Genomic DNA, 16,052 nt, shown 5'->3' with positions numbered 1-16,052 from the left:
CATACATCCGTTTTCCAAATGCACAAGTGACCCGTCTGCACATGATAGTGATAGTGTGCTACGGATGTGTGTCCGCTATTCCAAGGACACTTCTAGTCATAATAGCCACTTTCAAAATATATGGCCAGACATCCTTCCTGGAAACTGGTTCCTTCATGGGCAACTACACACCCACACTTATTTTTACACATTTATGCATCTACACATTCCAAAACAGGGATTTCTGAACAGCATCTGATGTTTTTTTTATTTCAAAATTAAAAATCAACAAGATTATTATTTTTTTATTGAAAAGCAGAAAAAGGACTTAAAGTTATTCTTCATTTAATTTCTACGGTTAATCTATGAATCAGAGGCTATGCACTTTGTAATGGTGTCAACATTGAAATGTGATCTGTGGTGTAAAAAGGTATAAAAAGTGAATTTAATACTACACAGACCTGTCAGCCATTGGAAATAAGCCCTCAAGAGATGGAGTCCCTGTTGCTTTGGATTTTGCTGACTGTGAGCCAGACTTAAATCACTTCAAACATTTCTGTCTACCTTTTTGCTCATATACTGATACCAGCGTGTTTTAAGGAGCTTCTAGTGCTGGCTCAGTGTTGTCAACAGCATACAGGGCTGCAGATCATTTTGGAAGAGAAATCAATACAGTCAGAGATTATTTAGATTTACCTAAAGGGTTATCCCACAGTCCGATGTGAGCAGCAAAGTTGCTCAAGTGTTTTTATTTTCCTGGATATGACTTTTTCGTAAAGTGCTAGCCTGAGCATGAGCTGTGCTGCGGTGAAATTTATACTACTTACATTAAATGTAGTGTCACCTCCAGCCTTGCCATTCATCACAGCAGCAACACTAGCCTCCTTTAGCCTACTGCATTCAATCATAATGGTACGTGAGCTCGGTGCTAACACGGGCCACTGCTGTTGACGAGGATTTGGAAGCGTGTTACAGTTGTGTTCCCTAATGCTTTCACTGATACTCAACTGAAACCAATGATGCACTTCAAGAGTATTAACGCGACCGACCAATCATCCCACTGATTGGAACCATAACAAACTCAATCTGTGAGGTACAAGTAAGAGGAAACATTAGGAAAAATAGTGGCAGGAATAAAAACATTTTAGAGATAAATTCACTTTCTAATTAAATAACACAACATTTATCACTATTTGTTTTGACCTGTTTAGTTTATAGTGTGTTTGTTGTAAATGTTCATGTAAACAACAGAAAGGGGAACCAATGGCTCTGACTATGAGAGAGTGGGATGAAGCCAGGCTCCAACAGACGTCAGCACTTAATCCCCTTTCTGACACATTGCTCCCGAACCGAGGGTTACATAAGGGCTGGAGAAGTGGAAAGGCTAGCCTTTTGTATCATAAAGCCTGGTAATTCTTGTGTGTATGTGTATGTGCTGCGTTGCATCTATAGATCTACATGCTATACATCTGTGACCAACCTCTGTATCGTGACTCCAGCCTCTGCTGACCGCTCCTGTCAGGCTCTCTTCTGGATGGATGCATCCCCCGCACCTCTCCTGCTCTCTGGGCAACTTCTCTAGAAATCTCCCTGAGGCGATTCTTTGGATCAGTGGTGCCAATTTTCACTGCAAAACCAGAGATATGTCAGGTATTACAAATCAGGCATTTGACACATTTTCCCCAATGAGAGAAAAAAGGGCATACAGCCAGTGTGTAATTAATGCTGAATATCTTTTTTTCAGTCTAAGTTGTACCTCTGCTGAATCAGGAGGGGATTTCCACCACTGCAGACACCATTAAAAGTATTTTTATCTTGGAGTACATTTAGATACCCATTGTCACTACATCCATTTCCTTAACACTGTTTTCCACCTCTTAGTCCCAGCAACCTTCAGGCACTAAGCAGGTACTGAGTGTGTAGATGGCACATAGTTGTACTGATCTATATGGTACATTTTCTGCTACAAGAGGGAGCAGGCAGCAGGGTGGAAACATGGCAATGTAGAGGCTTCTCTGCCCCGTTGCTGGCAGATATTAACTTTGAAATGCCATGATTAGTCATGGCACTGGAAAACATGATCATACTGTGGCTCTGTTAGCTGTCTGAGTTTTCAACAGCAATCGCTGTGAAGAGAACATGATGGTTCAAAAAAACACTGCGTGTTTTCTGAGACTATATTTTTGGGACTCACAAAGTCCCAAATGATACATAAGATTTCAATCATTTGTCTTTGACACTTCTGAAAGCTTTGAGCAACAGCTGACATTTTATTGTCTTGCAATCTTCCCTGCCTACACCACAGTTTACGCAACTAGCTTTCAAGAGTCACATTTTCTGACAATCAACTCATCGACTAATCATTGTGGCTGTAAATAATACGTGCAATTGCACAATTGTGTGTCCTGTTACAACATCAGATTGCTTTGCCTTGTCTTTCCAGTGAGGCCATTTTCTCATCTTAGAAAATCTCAATCTCAATTTACACTCTTCTCTCGACTTATGTGCAGAATTGGTAGGTCTTTGTGACCTCTCATCAACATGGGTCTCTAAATCCCTTCTGTATTACCAACATGGCCAGATTTAGTTTTACAGCGAAGACATTTAATTATCTCTTCTGCTGGTTAGTATGCCAGATCCATGTTTGTCACCGCTCTCTGTAGACAAAAATATTTATAAATTAAAGAGTCTTTCAAGGCTCAAAACTAAAACCACCACGCAATGTGACTCATCCCTGTTTCCTTCTCTTATTCACTGCAGAACACGACATTTACACAAGTCTAAATTACACGTTCATACTATGTTTGTTATCTTACATCCTTAGAGACTTTTTCCAATCCCTGACTCTTGATTTTATTTACGCAATATGTTCCTTCGCATCTTGGGTTATCAATCTCTCTCCCTCTTCTTTTGCTTTGCAATCACAACATGCTCAGTCCATATTTCCTTTATTTTTGTCCCTTACCTGGTCCCCGTCCACCGCTGGTCTGAGCACTTCCCCGGCTAAAGGTTGAAGGGCTCTTCTGTTTGAAAGAGTTTTGACTCAACACAGCGTTCAGATTCTCCCTGGTGAGGTCCAGCTTCTTGGGAGCTGAAACTGAAGACTCATAGCCTGAGTAAGACAAAAGAAGAAACACAACAACATATGTTACTATTGAAGTTTCATGATATAACAGTTATTCTATATAAACAAATACACAGACTGCACCTGAAACTAAGAAACATTTCAATTACAAAATATTGTAATAATATAACACATAATATTCTTCTTGGTTTTGGAGGATCATCCAGTTTGGTCCGGCGCCCTGTCAGCTCTGATGGGCAGTGAGCGGCTGCCACAGCATGGACCTGGGGCACAGCCAGCATGGAGAGTTGGAGGAGGATCTTTAAAGGGGATAAAAACCTCCCCTACCCAACAAATCCTGGGATATATAATCCAAACAGCGTAGATGTTCAGCTGTTGTCATCAACACATTTTCATTACTGCCTGCAAAGGCAACTAATATGGTCTGGGATTTTACACACACTATAAAGAGAGAGTTTGTTGTGTTTCTTGAATTTGATTTCCATTTAAAATTATTTATAAAAGGAAGGACATTTTATTTACTGTTAATTAGGTTGTGCATGTAGTCCCTCTGCACACATTTCAGGAAACCCACAGCACTCTACATTTTTATTTAAAGTGAAACCACCAGTTCAAAAGATTAATAAGTCACACTTGAACTCACCAGTCAAACATTTAATTCAAATTTCTGACTCAAAATTTTGCGTTGCATACATTCCAATTTGACTTTAAACACCACTTTTATCAAAACACTAATGGTAGATTTAACCAGCAAAGATCAGCAAAACCCTTTTAACCAAACTTCTTTCATTCCCTCTTCATTCTGTACTTTTCTTACAACTATGAAGACTCAACAAGAAGAGCTGGACATCTTTGTCAATGCACCACAAAAGCCCTCCACAGTTTAAGTTCATATTAATGTGGATGGGTGTTTTATGGTATGGCATTATGATCAAACAGGTCACTTAGAATAGCATTATGGTTAGTTAATGCAAAGAAAAATAAATAAAGCTCAACAGCACTAATAACCAAGATAAATGCATCTAAAAGGGATGTTGCAATTTACAGAAATGGTGATATAATGCCACTATGTTGACAACAGAAATTGTTACAGTTGACGTTCATTATGATTAGGTCATCATTATTAGGCTCCTCATTGCAGTAAAAGTTGGCACAGTCAAAACTGTTGATATAAACGAATACAGAACCAAGACTGATTGTGAAACTTTCAGTCTTAAAGTGATATGACATCGGGTATGCAGGGCTACTACCTTGTACTTCTCCATTGACAGGGGTCTTCAAGTGGGACTGGCTGCTGTTTTGTCGAGAGACATCTTCTGTGTTGATGGCACTACCATCGGGGTTGGAGTAAAAAAGGAGAAGAGGCTGGAAGTGACCTTTGATACATTTGCTGACCACATCTTTCCACCTGGAGCCAATCTACAGGGAAAGACAAAGGAAAGGTGATCAAAAATCATAAACATGCGGATTTAATCACATTACGCACAGGAAGGGTGTGCCAAAGTCTTCATTATAATAAACAATGAAACAAAAAAAGATTTACAGCATTCCTTTGTGTGACATTGTCTGCCATCTACATGCTTTCTCTGGGATTAATAAATACCATGTTGGTTTCAATCAATTTGAAGATACTAAAGAGGGTTTAAAATGCAGGATTTTCTTCATGGGTCCTCAGATATATCAGCAGATCACACGCATTTTTGTTGTGCAAATCAAGGGACTAGACCAATTCAATTTAGAAAAGCAGACAGATTGCAGACAACAAAATACTTGACCCATCTGTTTTCAATCTACAGAGAAGTATCAGAAACTGCCATCTGATATAAAGCAATTTAACTGATATCAGAACTGAACACTATACACTATACCCAGCTCTAATGGCAACACCGGCAACACAAGTCAATCTAAACCTGCGAAAAACTGACTGAGGAGTTTTAATAAAATTCACTGACAACTTTAAAATGAAACCTCTCTTTAGATGGTCTAATTTGTGAGTGAATATATCACACCGAGGCCAAATCACACAATCACATTAGCTAAGCTATGTAAGGTGTGTGTCTCACCACAAAGGCGCCACAAAGGCAGGCTGCGGGCTAACAGATGCTTGTGTGCTTCTTAATTAAGCAAATGACGGGGGAAGAGGGAGGAGGAGGAGAGGGTAGGAGAGGGAGAGATGGGTGAAAAGATGAGGTAAAGAAGATCCGATGCAAAGCAAAACAAAAGATAATGGAGGGGCTGCAACAGAGATGGAAAAAAATATAAAGACAGCAGAGAGATTGTGGTACGTTTGTGCACCACGATGAATAAAGCCTGTTTAGCAGTTTCTACTTCTATTGTGTGTATTTGCAAATTAGGGAAAAAAAGTCTATAGCCACTGCAGTAGTCCCATGAAGCTGTAAAGCTCATTACACACCAGAAAACAAAATTGTTGGGTGGATGAAAATTAGAGAGACAATTGCTATTTTTAGATCCTTACCTCTACTGAGGCACGATATTCATTATCTGAGTTAGCGGTTCGGCAATTTTGGCCACACAGGCTTTTTCCTACAGCTGTCCTTCAAATCCACATGCCAGCTTTGCCATAACTATTCAAAGCTCTCTATTTTCCTTCCTCTAAGTGGAATTCTAGATATCCAAAGTTTAAAATTTAATTTGTGTGCTCACATTGGCATCCATTTAGTTACACAAACTAAATATGTAGCTTCAAAACAAACTCAAAGGCCTTAAGTTGGACTATTAAAGCCTCACTGTAGCCATCGATACCTACTATTCAAATTAATTTAGAGCAACATATTCATATGTGCCCATTTATATTGTCCATTACAAGAAAATAATGGACACTGCGGACCAATCAAAACTCTCAGTGGCCATGATATCAGTAAAAGCTACTCAGAAATAATACGATTTAAAAATAACCTTTGCAAATAACTGTATTTTGTAGCCTTTTTTGTGCTCTGGAAAAACAGCCATCACAGCACACTACTGTAGTCATTTAGCAGCTGGGACTTGGGGAGTCACAGAAATGCTGGCAAGTTTCGATCCAGGTATGGACTTGGCAGGCGCTGAGTACTGAAGCTCCTCCATCTCAGTCAGGGGGGGCTGCACACACAGCACAAGCTGCTGATGGATTGACACAGAGCCAGCCAGCCGCTGCACCACAGTTCCCGAGAAAATTGTGAGGAAGTGAGACAAAAGGCATGCTCGTATGTGCACACCACAGAAATAAATCCAATATACAGGAGGAAAAAAAGGGGGAAAAAAATGGATGAAAGGCTTCAGTAGCTATATATTGTAACACATACACACAACCACTAGCCTGTAAAACACAAACACAGACACACAAATAAACCTTCTTTTATCACACACACAGACGGCATACACACATATACCCTGCAACTCAGCATTCTCAATGACCCCTCAACTTTAACCAGTGAAGGGATCAGTAGAAAGATCTTTACTTGTTAAGCTTCACTTCACTACGCAGTAGTTTGTGATGACAGTTGGGGAATTGCAGTAGAAATAGGGGTTGGGGGTGGAGTGGGATTGGGGGGGGGGGGTTAGCTGACTGTTCAGCACCATAAAGGCTCATCAACCCGGAGGCTCAAGAAGGGCAATCGATGTGGTCCTTATTGGGCGATAAAGAGACTTAGTGGTGGAGATAAAAGACTAAACATCACTACTTTCTGCTGCTGCTTGTAAAACAGCAACAGACAAAATTTTTCATTATCAGTTAATCTATCAATTACTTTTACAATTAGTCGATTATTTGTTTAGTCTATAAAATGTCAGAAGATACTAAAACATGTCCATCACAATTTCACAGAGCATATGGTGACATCAACAAAATCCACAAAGGTGATCAAACAAGAAGATGAATGATATGAAACTAAGAAAAGCAGCAAATCTTCATACTTGAGAAGCTGAAACCTGTGATTGATTGTGATATTTTCCTTGATAACTGCCTATACGATGAATTCATTAATAATTTTCCGTTGATCAACTTCATTAATCAAGTAATCAGTACAACACTGACGTGTATTTCCTCACCTCTTTCACTGTGGCGTCATCAAAGAAGACCCATTTGGAGGATTTGGTGTGGAATGCGAAGGCACAATAGTGACGGCTGGAGTAGCAGATCATCCCCACGAGCTGCAGCTCTCCCTTTTTGGCATGCTCATCTGTCACCCTGTAGAAGAGCTGTGTCCACACAAACACACACACAAATATATATATGAATACATACACCAATTACTCATAGACATCAGCACAGCATCAGTTACTCCATCTGTTCATAGATTAAGCTCTGAGGGAATGAACAAGCATTGATTTGACAATCAGTGCAAATAAGGGCTGGTTTAAATCAACTACACTTGATATCTAGACTAGCTGCAGTGCTACACAGTATTCTTATTGAGGGCCTAAATACTAATATGTAGTAGTAATTTCTAATTGAATTTCTTTTATAAGTATTGTAAAAATATCAGCAAGAAAGAAAGAAAGCACAGAAGGCCACAGCATTAAGTAGACATAAAAAGAAAGTAGCTTTGAAACAGTCACTTGTTTCTCCCTCCTATGTTTCCTGCACAGCCAGTTCTCCGTCTGCCTCTCACTCTCTCAAACAATAGATTTCAAAGCAAGTGATGGGGGTGGAGGGTTCCCTTTAACACCCAATAAAGTCACATGAAACACTCCCTAATGAATCAAGGTCTTTGTGGCACACTAGTAGGTGGTGGTGACGGTGGTGGTGGGGGGGGGCTGACAAATTCTTCTGATGGTATGCTTTGGAAACGCACAAGAGGGAGCTGTCAGATAAATGGTTTGAATACTTCAATAAAGAAGTTATGTAATGTGTGGAGTGTATGAGCCAGCCCTGATTTGAACTGAACTGATTGAATTTTTTTTGCTTGTGAACTTCACCCAACACAGTGGACTTATGGGAACAGACTACTGAGGAATATTTGGGAAGTCATGTGCCATTTTCTTTGTATATGAACAGACAACCTAACTATATAGAAATATGGGAAATTGTGATTTTATTGAGAAAAAATGAGAAACATCCAACATTTATTCATATTTTTGATCAGGATCAAGGATGTGGAAATATAAACACTACGACAAAAGTAGTCATGTTTTTCCTCTATTTCACTGACATCTATTCAGCCCCCATTTTCCCTCAGACAGGCATGTACACACACACACACACACACACACACACACACACACACACACACACACAAAGATGAGGGGAGGGGTTTTTGACAAGCTGACCAGGGCCAGCAGGGGCTTTTTGATCAGTGGTGCAGGCCAACTGGGCATTGGGCGTTGACTGCTTACGCAACGGCCCCGACTTACAGAGAAATAAATCCCCACTTTATTTCCCACATATGTCCGATTGCACCAAAATAAACTGACCCCAAAACAAGCAAGAGAAGAAATGGCAGCTGTGTGAAGTAACTGCGTGTGTGAACAACTTCTACTAATATATAGACAAATTGAATCCAGTCTGAAGGGATGTGTTTCCATACATTCACTCTTTACTTCATATGAGAAGTTGGATTAAATGTTCTGACTGTATGTATTGTTGAATATAACATCTCTTAAAACCTAAATCTTTAATCAGACTATTTTATGTAGCTGTGTAGGGTGAAAAACATTTCCTTTTTGTACAAAACACCCTGTCACTGTCCAACAACGTCATATTAAAAGACCACACAGAAGTCACAAAATCTGGAAAGAATCTTTAAAAACTTAACCATAAATTGGACATAAATTGTTGTTTAAATTATTCTCACCGCAGACAGACTCAGATGAGGTCCCAGTGAGCGGATAACATCCTCTGTGAGGTCTGACTGGTCAGAATCCCAGACGAAGCCTATGGTAACAATCTCTGGGGAGTTCATGAGGACCCGTCTGATCCTAATCCTCTGGCCACAGTTGCTCTGGAAAAGACAGACAAAGAAAAACTGCGTTACCCAAAAGCAACATCCGATCACCACGCAAATTCCCACACTGCACAGTCAGTTAAAGAAACATATTATGGAGTACACAAATAGCTAAACTGCTGATGGAAGGTTTTTGCAGGACACTGGAGCACTTGTTCCACTGCATATTACTTTTTGAGGGAACAAGTGTTTTTTCTTAAAGCCCTCAGTATTACAAGACTTTGAAAAGACTGCTTACCGGACAGTTACGAAGGTCCCCGATCGTACACGCAGCTTGTAACAGTTCCCCAAATGACTCGTCTCTGCGCTGAAGTGTCTGTTGACTGAAAAAGAAGAGACACGTTGTCAGCTGAGACACTGGAACAAACTCAAGGTAGAGGAAGTGAGACAGACAGAGACAAATAAAGATTAAAGACATGTGGGGAGTTTTTTAAAAAATGGCGAAATATTAGGTAAAAAAAAAAAAGTTTATGGCCTCGAGTTAAATGTGCAGAGAGAGATACATGAGAAGTAATAACAGTGGAGTGGGACAGATGACAATGGGGAGGAAAAGGAAGTTTCATATTCCCTTAGTCTTACCAGAGCGCGGTGGTGGAAACATAATGCACTAGCTCTGTAAACGGCAGTGGGTCGGAGGAGGCCCCACAGCTACGGCACACAGACTGCAGAGGGGAGAGAGTCCAGAGACCAAGAGAGTTACACAAATAAGTTACTAAAAATGATACAAAAGTGTAATTTCAGCACTCATAGCCATTGTTAAGCACTAATTATCAAGTCAGCATTGTTACAGTCGTTTTGTTTGAACTTTGACTAGGACAAGCTTGTCTTTCTGTTTTCCTTGTAGTCAATTATAAATTGTGGGCTCAGTAATATCCTCTTACATCACCATCTCAAATGATTGACATTATCAGGCATCCAATTTAATTTCTGAACTTATAATCTGGCCCTGACCAAAGCAATCCTCATTAAGGCCTTGATAATATATTTGTTGGATTGGTTGCTGTGAAGTCGAGGTAGAACAAAATCCACTGACTGTGCCCCTGAGGGATTTAGTCCAAAGGCGTATTACCTGTTTGATTCAGAGATGGAACTGGTTTGGGACAGGGACAGAGTTAGTGATGGGCATCACAGCCACGGGGCAGGGTGGTGTGTGTTATGCTGGAATTTATGTGTACACCATCTGTGATTTATCTGGCGAGGAATCTGACCAGAAACACCCTCCTTATTCCACTGAGGCGAACCAGTATCAAAACATGACGTATTGGATTTCTACTGTCTCAGACAGTGATTCATGTACCTGTGTGCATGCGTGTGTGGGTGTGTGCGCTACTTAATCCTAACAGTGGCTAGCTAGTGTGTGTTCAGTTCCGCACTGTATGAACTAAAACATCTAGAGCAGAAAAAGGAAGGGTTATAATATAATCAATACCTCTTTCACAAACAGAAAAAGAGTAATCCTTGTGAATGAACACATACTGTATATAAACATCATCTTTTTTCACAGATTGGTACAGCAGCAGGAAACTATGATGCTCTAAGTAAAATACTTTCTAAGCTTCTACTGACCTGCTCATAAAGCGACATAGCAAACTTCTGATGTGTGATGCAAGACTTGGAAGTGCAGGCATCTGTCTCCTCAGGCACAATGTGCAGGTGAATCCTTTCCAGTATGTTCTCCTGTGACAGAATATGACATCCATTAGGTATGGGACAAAAAAAAAAATTCCAGCTTTCTTTTTCCTACAATTACCACTTTTTTTTTTTTTTTTTTTACTCCAGTGCAGGTATTTCCGGGAACAAAGTGCAACGGAACACAATGTTAAATACAAGGAATTCATTTTTACGAGTTGTATCATGAACATGACAGCAAAAGGAACACATTTAAATTTATACGCCAGCAAGTTACACTCCAGTTAAGCCACCCTCACCTCTCCTCTCCCGTTTCTATGGAGTGCTTGTGGATTCATAAAATATTAAGGCTGCAAGGTAGGCCTGCAAAGGTTACAGGCACAACTTCACAGCCTATTAATCTGACACTGGCTAACTCCTCACATAAATTCTCTGCTGGCATGCCGCTGCCAGTGCATTACATGACGAGTGCTTAAGGGCAAAGATCTATGTGGGATTAAGAATTAAGATTGTCTATAAAAGATAGCAGCTTTGGCACGAAAGCTTCATGTGTGGATGGAAAAAGTTATTTCAGAGTAAGTTTTTGTATTAGGGGACTCATATCAAAACACCAACGTTGTTGCATCAGATTGAAAGGCAAAAGATGGAACATTATGCAGTAGAAATGATTTTTATCAATTAATTTTGTGTGCAAATGTTAACATATTGTACAATCCTCTCTACTGCTTGTCCAGAGACATTTCATTCTCTCTTTTGTTTATCCATTGCTGTGTAAGTGGACTTCCTAAGTGAATAAAGGATAAAAATCAAGATATTTCTATGCTGTGTGGCTGTACTGGCAATAAACAGAAGCGATAGAAATCATGAGAGGAAAATAAACGAATTAAGTCTGATGGACAAAAGAAAACATGAAGGGTAAAAAATGCTCTAGGATCTAGTTAATATTTGATGGCTGGAGTCACAATAAAACTGGAACAAAGGCAAAAAAACAAAACCATGAAAATTACACTGCAGTTATAGAAAAACAACTTCTGGCCAAACAATTCTTTGTTGTGCCAAAAAGAGCAAAAAAAACAAAAAAACAAAACTGGAACTGATATGCAAAAATGATGAAGGACGAATGAAATTGACTTTTAAAAGGCACAGAAATTATGCAACATAATATGGTAGCACAAAACAGAGAGGTTCAAACACAACCCTGGTGCTTATATAACCTGTCATGATGATATTTAGCGGCAATGTGGCAGGGGTTGATGGGAGGGGAAAGGAGGGACAGAAGCTCTTTCAGTGACCTCGCCAAACAGTTTGTTGCAGTGCATTACCCGAACTGTGTGGCAGGGTAACACACAAACATACACACATCCCTCTCCATACGCTCCCTAAGGGCAGCCTGGTTGCCACAGGAACTTACAAAGCACTCTGCGGCATCATCCATGAAGCCCAGCTGGAAGCGCTGCTCGTCCTTAAAGGTCTCTGCCAAGGCGTGACGCAGGTTGTCAGAGGGCAGGGCGCGCTCCCGACTGTGCTGGAACTGTGAGAAAATGCCCTGAAGAGGAAAAGAACTTGTTTGCACGTGCACTATGGGACATTTTGTTTATCAAAAGAATGTGTGTCACCCTCCCTGCTCAATACACAGGCTGAATCCAAATGCCCAGACTTAACCGCATCTGCAGACTCGTGGACTTTGCGGGCACGTTCCCCAGCAGTATGCGAGCGATGTCCAAATCTACAATTCATCAAGTCCACAAGGGACCTTACTTGGACTTTCTGCAGACTTCCAGAGAAGTCGCTTGGGAAATTAATCATAATCCTGCCACAATGGGCTATAAAGTGACGATGTAAAGCATATTACTACTTATTATTATCAATAATATTAAAATAATTATAGGCTGTGTAAAATATTTACTTTTGATGACTTTTCACTTTGACTGTGATGTAGTGAGGTATAATGTACACACACAGTAAGAGGCCTTTAGGCTTAATAACGTGGATTTGTTTGTCATAATCTGCTAGACGGGCAAAGGTTGGTTTTTGTCTGTCTACAATGTGTAGGTCCTCAGTTGAGGATTTACTGTGAATATAATATTAGCAATGTTTAGTAGTTTCTGTAAAGGGAAAAGCTCCCTGAGCATTCTGACCAGATTTGATGAGTGTAAAGCAGCAGAGCTGCACATATCAGAACCAACAACTGTTCAGAAAAACACTTTGAAATGAGTTACAGGGTAAGGAATTTCAATTTTTCTCCGTGGAGTTCCTTGAGGTCTTAAGTCTATTCTCAGAGCGCATTTTTATCACCTTGCGGTCCAGCGCACTCACAGACTTGATGTGATGACAGTGAACAAATCACAGTACATACGACTGAAGTCCACAACAGCTCAGTCTGCAAGTCCAGCGGGTGGACCTTTGGACTCAGCCACAAGTTGGCTATGTGACCCAACAAGTCGCAACACCAACAGTGACAAACACAGCTCCCTACCTTTAATGCACAAAAGATGCATGACTCTCCGAGACAGAAGTGTCCAGGTAGCTGCCTCAAGCTGCGTCTGAAGATGTCCAGCTGCCATAGTACCTACAAAAGGGATAGCAGAAGAGGTCATCAGGGCTCTTAACAAGAAAACTTAACATCCCTTTGTTTTTTTTTGTTTTTTTTTTTACATATGGCATTTAGGCCATGTCTCCAAGGTCATGCAGATGAGGACTGTGCAAGAGGACCAACTGCCCTTGCATAGAAACAAAGCCGAAGGTAATGATCATCTTCAACCAGCTCATCAGTTGTCTCAGCCTCTGAGTCACAGTCTCCAAGAATGACCTCACTGTGGGCTGGCAGTAATAACAGTCTAACTCACCAGCAAGTGCTCCACTAGTCAAAAGCAACCCTCAAGTACATTAATAAATTGCTGGGAAGCTCTGGCATATTTAGACAGTGACTAAGCTTTGAAATTTCCTATTTTAGTAAGGTTGAGCATGGTGTACAGCTCCTGAAGGAAGACAGCAACAAGTGTTTATTGAATAAAGTGAAATAAGTGGTTACAAGAATAGAAAAGTAAAAGAAGTCAAGCGCACCTTAGAATACAATGCTGCATCTTATGTCTGGCATACTTTTAACTCCTTAATTATTTATCATATTGACAGGGATATTGGATCACTTCATCATCCCAAGAAAATCAAAATGGCATTCAGCTACAAACAACCAAAGTAAAAAGGACAGACCTACCTGCACAGCACTGTTCAGAAAGCAGCTGTTTTGGCCCGGCTCGTTCAATAGTCCTTTGGTGGGGGCCAAAGACAGCATGCTCCCCGGCTGGTACGATTTCCCCAGATTGCCCCCCGGCTTCCTGAAGAACTTGACCCATGCCATTGGATAGTGGGGTCTGCCTTTTGACAGGTGGGATAGTCAGACGACAGGGTGGGTCGGTTGGTGCTGGGATTAGATCCCTCTGCCCCTGAAAGAGTGACTACCCAACAGTCTGGGGCTAAGTTATTCCACGAGCTGCAGCAGCTGCCTTGCTACACATGGGCTCCTAGTCCATTTCTGCAGTGCATGTAAAAGGTCCTTTTACCTTGTCTGCTAGTTAGAAGTCTTTAAAAAAAAAAAAAAAAAAAAAAAAAAAACTCGCCACGATCAAAAAAAAAAATTACAATCCGAGTCTCCGTATGGGAAAGTCTCTGATGTTCACTGGTCTGATACTTCTGATGAGATGCAGGGATTGTGGACCCCCTGTAAGCAAATTTTGCCACATGGTTGTAATGCTGTTGAGGAGACTGTTCAGCTGCAGTAAATCGTCCCTCTCCAAGGTTTATCCATAGTAAAGTTTTATCCAGGCATCTCTTAGTACTAGACAGCAAAGGCAGCTGGGCTGTGTTAGAGAAAAAAACAACAATAAATTAGATTTTGACATAATTATGACATTATTGAACCTATTTTATTAGACATAACTGTTTTCTAGTGTTCCTTTCATTGTGCATGATTGTTGTACTAGTTTGATAGAATAATAAAGTGATTCTTTCATAACTGGGAAGTGAACTGTACATCTGATAGTCTACTTTTCCCTGCCCAATTCTGGTTTAGATGTCAAACTGGACTTGGACAACAAAGCTTGTACATTAACTTTTATAGACACCCTTTGCACCGAGGGCGTTGTCAAACTAAAGTGACCCCAGCTAGAGTTACATAATAACATTCAAATGTATTTCAATTTCCTGTCCAGTATAGATACAAACATTACAAATAAAAGTACAACACTGAACTAAAGCAAACTTTGCATAAACATGTTACCTCATTGACTTCATGTGTGTTTTATTTATCTGTACGAGGCATAAAAATAAAATGAAGTGCAGCAGTATCACTCTAACTACTGTAAAAATCACATATTGTGACTGTATTTGGTTCCAATTGCTTGTTTTGTTCAGGAAGAGCTCAACCTTTAACATGAACTGCTGTAAAGATCTGCTGTCACTACTGTCAAGTCTTTTCCAGCTCTCAATTTTCTGCACCTCTTAATATTCATAACCTTAACTGGATGGAAACAACTGATTGTTTTCATTATTGATGAGTGCAAAATACCTCGTCTTCTTCTGTTGATCAACTAACTGACCTACACATTTAATATGCAGTTATGTTGTGAAATAACATTGCCTAAGTCTACAATGCCATGTTTTCATGTGCTGAGAGGATTTTAAGTAGATTTTAAACATGAACGTTTGCAGATGAGAGCCCAAATTGAAGTTGTTAGTCAGCAATTTGCGGCTTGAGATTTGAAAAATTCCATTTCCTCTCAAATTTCATACTCATGTTGTCAACTCGCCTGGCATTGTCATTCTTTTATAAACTCAACTACAAAAGAATACTTGTCTGACCTATTTTTTAACATGAGAGGAGCAGTACGGGACATTATAACAAACAACAGAAGATGCTGTTCAATTTATGAAACTTGCAGTCCATGCGGCTCTATCAGCATAGTGAAAAGGCCGACAAATTCTGCAGTGAGTGTGAATTGTGCACCTATGAAAGCAACCCTGAACACAGACTTTAAGAGGTTTGATGGATGAATATGTTTGTGCTGAGTGAGGCAATCGAAAGCTGTGTCTAGGTTATTACATTACTGAATACCCCAAGAGGTTCATATAGTCACAGCCTGTACGTTTTAATGTGTATATTGTGAATTTTGTAGGATATTCTTTTATGCCATTCTAAATGATAACATTGATTGTCCTGTGACTTTATGAAAAACATTATGGCAAAGCAGATGTATTTCCAGACACAAAAGTACAAAAAAGCAACAATGAGCAATTGTTTCTTGTGTGATACATGGTGAATCATGCTCTTTTGGGCCCTGACACCTAAAAAAAATAACCTCAAAGAATAAACCTCAAACATTTTGTTATTCACAGTGAGGACAAAAAAATACTGCCCTGGT

General features: G+C 40.1%; 1 protein-coding gene across 2 annotated transcripts in view; it reads right to left on the bottom strand.

Annotated features, from left to right (window-relative positions):
- Window positions 1–16,052, bottom strand: part of LOC121889412 (inactive ubiquitin carboxyl-terminal hydrolase 53-like) — a 33,528-nt gene that overhangs the window by 9,977 nt on the left and 7,499 nt on the right. For both annotated transcript variants that reach the window (XM_042401356.1, XM_042401355.1), the window contains exons 2-12: window positions 13,850–14,492; window positions 13,112–13,204; window positions 12,047–12,181; window positions 10,573–10,683; window positions 9,586–9,668; window positions 9,245–9,329; window positions 8,857–9,003; window positions 7,112–7,261; window positions 4,315–4,483; window positions 2,945–3,091; window positions 1,460–1,606 (exon numbers count right to left, since the gene is read on the bottom strand). In XM_042401356.1, the coding sequence (XP_042257290.1) occupies window positions 1,460–1,606; window positions 2,945–3,091; window positions 4,315–4,483; window positions 7,112–7,261; window positions 8,857–9,003; window positions 9,245–9,329; window positions 9,586–9,668; window positions 10,573–10,683; window positions 12,047–12,181; window positions 13,112–13,204; window positions 13,850–13,993 (1,411 nt within the window). In that variant the 5' untranslated portion in view covers window positions 13,994–14,492. The remainder of the gene's footprint in view (window positions 1–1,459; window positions 1,607–2,944; window positions 3,092–4,314; window positions 4,484–7,111; window positions 7,262–8,856; window positions 9,004–9,244; window positions 9,330–9,585; window positions 9,669–10,572; window positions 10,684–12,046; window positions 12,182–13,111; window positions 13,205–13,849; window positions 14,493–16,052) is intronic.

The sequence above is a fragment of the Thunnus maccoyii genome, chromosome 22, assembly GCF_910596095.1.
Source record: "Thunnus maccoyii chromosome 22, fThuMac1.1, whole genome shotgun sequence".
NCBI classification, from domain to species: domain Eukaryota; kingdom Metazoa; phylum Chordata; class Actinopteri; order Scombriformes; family Scombridae; genus Thunnus; species Thunnus maccoyii.
Note: the sequence above shows the minus strand (reverse complement) of the source record. Positions and strands in the feature narration are given on the sequence as shown.